We start from the raw sequence: 4,630 nt of genomic DNA, 5'->3' as shown, positions 1-4,630 counted from the left end.
GCGATTACTCTTTGTGGAAGAAACGGCAAGTCAAAAATGAAATGGAATCACCTGGGACTCCGAATCGAACCGGGGGGTTGAAGTTAACCAAACGCCCACAAACACACACACAGTTAAACACAGGCCCGTTGCAACGGAACAGCCACGATCCGTACGGTGAACCACAGCCTGCAGAGGCGTAATGGTATGGTTGTTACGTGAATTGATCAGCAGCGTGCACACGGTCGGAACCGGGCGCGGGCTTTTCCATCAATCGTGCGGTGGGGGGGGGGGGGTGGGTGATAACGGTTTGCTGCAGTTCCCACCGGGAGAAGCCGGAAACCGACCGTGTCCTGCGGTTGGGCCGTGCGGCATAACGCCTAGGGACAACCCCGGCTGGGATGGTGGAGGAGGGAACGGTTCCCGCGTTGCGTCAATGATTGGAAAATCGATATTACACAAGACGTCCTGCCGGCGTCCATTAACTGCCCGAGCCCGGCTGATGGTTATTTTTGCGTGCCACGATATATTTAGCCGCTGCATTTTACCTTTAACGGCTAAAAATGGCCTCCGAGGTGGAAAATGTAAGAAATTGAATAAATTAATTGCATCCGTAATTAAAAAAAAACATACATGCAATGTATTTTAGAATATTGCAGCACGAGCATTGTTGTCCCGATGCAAAATCGAAGTATTACCTGGAGCTTTAATTTGTCTAGTATAAGAATTAACACTTGGCTGAATGAATCAGGGCTGTACCTCGGATACTACATGCACGCTTCATATTTTATATCAGAGTTCTGATAGTAATACAACAAATATGGTGCTTTTAGCTGTCCATGCATTTGATAAAGATACCTGTCTTTAATCATGGTTGAAAGACTGAGTGGAGGCGCTTTAAATAACATATCCCATCGGAAGGAGTTGAGTTCTTCTTGCAATAGAAAAACGGTTTAATAATTTACACCAATTGCGGCAGAAGTTTCATCGTGACATAACTCCAGCGAAACAACAGTATCAACGGATGTGTGAACAGGTTTGTTGAAAGTGATTTTATTTGAGTACCCACGTTTATTAGTAATGCAACACCGGAGGGCTACCGCACAAGTGCCAATTAGTTGCCATCGTTGTCGGGTTGATTTTCTTTCACGCACCTCCGTACCCTGCGCCGTCGCAAGCGCCAGTAATGTGTGGCAAAAATAACTTCTTTCCGTATGCAAATGCGACCAATCCAACCGGCCGACCACCGTAAAACGATATGTGTGGGTTCGTGAGGCGTACGTACAGAGGGACACTTACCCGGATGGAGAGAGAGAGAGAGAGAGTGGTAAGGAAGTAGGAAGAAAAAACAAAGTTTTCCCTTCTCCTCGCCCGTCTTCCTTCGCCCAACCAAGTAGCCTCGTCGGAACTGGATCGTTCATCCGTTCGACCCGTTGAATGCATTCTAAAATATTCATACACTGATTGATTTATGTTCATTGCAGTGTGCACGTCACATCCGTCTCGTTCCTTGCGATCGCCGGCCACTGGCAGGACGCTACCCAAAACGAGACTACAACCCGACAAAAAGCGGTTCCCCTATACCACGGGCTCCCGTTTCCGGGAAACTCATTTCACAGCCCACATCGTTTGACGCCCCCGGATCGGTGCTCGTTACTGCTGCAAATCAAACATCATGCCATCAGTGAGTTCCGTTCGGCCACGTTCAGCAACTTTCGTTCGTGAAATGGAGAAATCAAACGTGGCCATTTGGGAGCTGCATGCACACCAAGGCGTTGCTTTTTCCTCAAGAAGAAGCAGTTAAAGTCCTTCAGTTCGCACGGAAGATGCAACCGAGAGCGGTAGTAAAAGCATAGGCGAGTGAGTTACATAAAACAAGGCCAAACGTGAATGGGTTTTCTTTCTTCAAGCTCCTTCAAAGTACGGTCGAAACCATCGATCAACAATGCAAGGAGCAGAATCGCCGATAAAGTATCGTTTCGTATCATATTAATGTGAATTATTAAACGGACCGCGCGGCTCGCCAGGGTTGCTCCTAGCCATCGTTCCAAGAGGTCGCTTTTTGATAAGAGAGATATTATTTTAAATTATTAAACCGATTCGCCGATAGGATGAATTGGGCACGTGAACACGATGTGTCGTGCTTATTTCCACATTCCAAGACTGTCGACTCAATTGATTTGTGCATTAGATAAAAGTGGTGAAATAATATGAACTGAATACGGGATCCGGGTTTCAGCGAATTTCATTTGTTTTTTTATTTTACGATTGCAGCCACGTGGAGTTGTTATTTCTGGACGGTTTTTAGTTCTTCATCGAGTCGCTTTTTTCCGCTTGCTTCGTTGTGGTGATGGCGGTGGCTTTTAATCTCTCTTTTATGATTGTTCCCGAGCAACGGTCTAATGGGTGGGTCCAGCTTTCGGTACAACGAAAGCAGCTTACCGCTTTTGGACAGTCCGCTCGAAGGCGAAGGTTTATTTTTCGTCACTCAATAATGCCTGTCATCGTTCGCGTGGCCAATGTTTTGATTCTTTATATTCACTCGCTCGCCGCCGGATCAATGTTCATTGGGCACACGAGAGCTCGGTGTTGTTAAAAAATGAATATACGAAGCTATAAAAATATCATGTTGCGACCTACTTTGCGATGCAATGTGGTTCGGTAAAAGGTAGTCGAAGAAGGTAGGTGCTTCTAGAATCTGCTCGATGCGTATTTCAAATGCCGGCGATCAGGTTTAAAGTTCCGCTAAGCCTGCCACGTCTGCTGGTGTTGGAGTTTGTGCGCTTCCGAAGCGGCCGGGGCATCTTTGGCTCCCCGATACGGAAACACTTCCACAGTCCGAAGCGTATCTCGAGCGTGTCGAAGAAGAGGTCCTTCTCGTACCAGGAAACGTGATGAGGGGCGTACGTGTACCTCTCCCGAAGGGGCGGATTCAGGTGCGGGGCGGTGTCGTAGCGTGCCTTGAGGATGCGCGTGACGTACGCGTTCAGCGAGCCGGTGCGCTCGATCCAGCTGATCAGTGTCATCACCGCCATGATGGTGGCATGTATACGGTTGGACGACTCCGGAAGGCTGGTTGACTCCTTCAGTGGCTCATTTGGAACGCATTGAAAACGTTTCTGGACTTGTAGCAGCAGACATATTACGGCGGCATCCGTGAACCCACCGGGTATTTCGACGAGAAGCGTACAGACTAGCTGGTAGAACACTTCGAGGTGCATCTGATGATGACTGTGGCGATCGAACGCTTGCAGGAGGACCTTCTCGAGAAGGACGCGATGCGCTACGAACAGCCGGCGTAGGGTTGCAACATCGGTGGCAAGCGCAATCGGATAGTACGTGTCGATGTGAAAAACCTTCGGTGACTGGAACTGACCCGGATCGTTGAGTCCCCGGTCGAGTAGCTTACTCAGCACTTTGCACGCCAGAATGCACCTGGTTGCGTCCTCGGAGGCAATATGTTGCAGCAAATACTCGACCACCAGCGAGGCGGAGGTAAAACCGGACGGGCTGGACAGCGATATCTTCGACGCGGCGTACTCCACGGTGGAGCCGAACTCGATGCGTGCCTCATCCGACATTTCCGTATCGAAGGCAAGCGGCAGCACGGTGATGCAGAATCCGTACAGATCCCACATCGAGAGCAGCGCAATGAGGTTCTTGAGGCATCGCTCGAATCCCCGCCGAAGCTCGTAGATCTGGTTCCGGCTGGTGCCGATGGTGACGCTGCTGTGGTAGAACCGGAGTAGCTTCGACAGCTCCGAGTACTCGAGCATATCCCAGTGCAGCGGCACGGTGACGTTCTGCAGCACCGAAAGCACATGGCGCACCTGGCCGACGTCGGACGCGCCGAGAAACCGCTCGATCTGATCGATCAACTTCGATAGCACCAGCGCCGACGGTGAGTGACACTCGAGCACGAACAGCAGAATTTCCACGCAGATGAACTCCACCTTCCAGAGGTTCTCCGTCTGCAGGAACGCCAGTATGGTGTCGATCACTTCGTCCTGCAGCTCCGGTATCAGCAGGTTGATGACGGCCTGGAAAAGGGCTTTCGCGTCGGCGAACGGTTCCTGCTTCCGGAAGTGGCGACCAAACGCGCTCGGCCGCAGCCGAATATGGGCGACGTAGTTCTGCACCAGCACCAGCGAGCACTCGAGTATGGCGTCCCGTTCCGGGATGTACTGGATTACGTCACGCGGCGACCTACGGACGATCTTTCTCAACACCTGTCAGAGTGTCAAGCGTGGCAATTATTTCTCGCTCTCTCATGGAATATCCGTAAAACTCGCGATCCTCACCTTTAAAGCCTTTCCGCGCTGAATGTTGGGTGAGCGAATGGTTGGATCCAGATAGATGGCGCAGGCCGTCTTCAGCTTGTCCACTAAACGGCGCGTTTTTGCCGGTGTTAGTTTTTTCCGCTGAAAAAGTGCTGATATTCGTCCCATTTTCAACGAGCAGTTAAACGAAGGTCACTGAATTTATTTCGTAAGAAAAGATTGCTTAAATCTATGCCAACTTAGATAGAATTTTACTGCATTGGCAAAATTATAAGGTTTTCGTAATTTTACTGCATCGTCGTTAAAGACAAATAATAATCTCTCAAAACTTTGACAAGGATGTGCTTCTGCATTTCCAAAAAATGAGCTAA

At 49.6% G+C, this 4,630-nt stretch overlaps 1 protein-coding gene across 1 annotated transcript; it reads right to left on the bottom strand.

Moving 5' to 3' along the window:
• Positions 1–2,693: 2,693 nt before the first annotated feature.
• LOC131286797 (uncharacterized) lies at positions 2,694–4,427 on the bottom strand. The gene is made up of 2 exons (XM_058315797.1): positions 4,281–4,427; positions 2,694–4,208 (listed from the first exon to the last, which is right to left on the bottom strand). Exons 1-2 carry the CDS (start codon positions 4,425–4,427, stop codon positions 2,694–2,696), a joined length of 1,662 nt encoding a protein of 553 aa, XP_058171780.1.
• Between the last annotated feature and the right edge of the window lie 203 nt (positions 4,428–4,630).

Source organism: Anopheles ziemanni, chromosome 3 (assembly GCF_943734765.1).
Source record: "Anopheles ziemanni chromosome 3, idAnoZiCoDA_A2_x.2, whole genome shotgun sequence".
In the NCBI taxonomy this organism is placed as follows: domain Eukaryota; kingdom Metazoa; phylum Arthropoda; class Insecta; order Diptera; family Culicidae; genus Anopheles; species Anopheles ziemanni.
The sequence above is the reverse complement of the archived record's forward strand: the minus strand, read 5'-3'. Positions and strand labels throughout refer to the sequence as shown.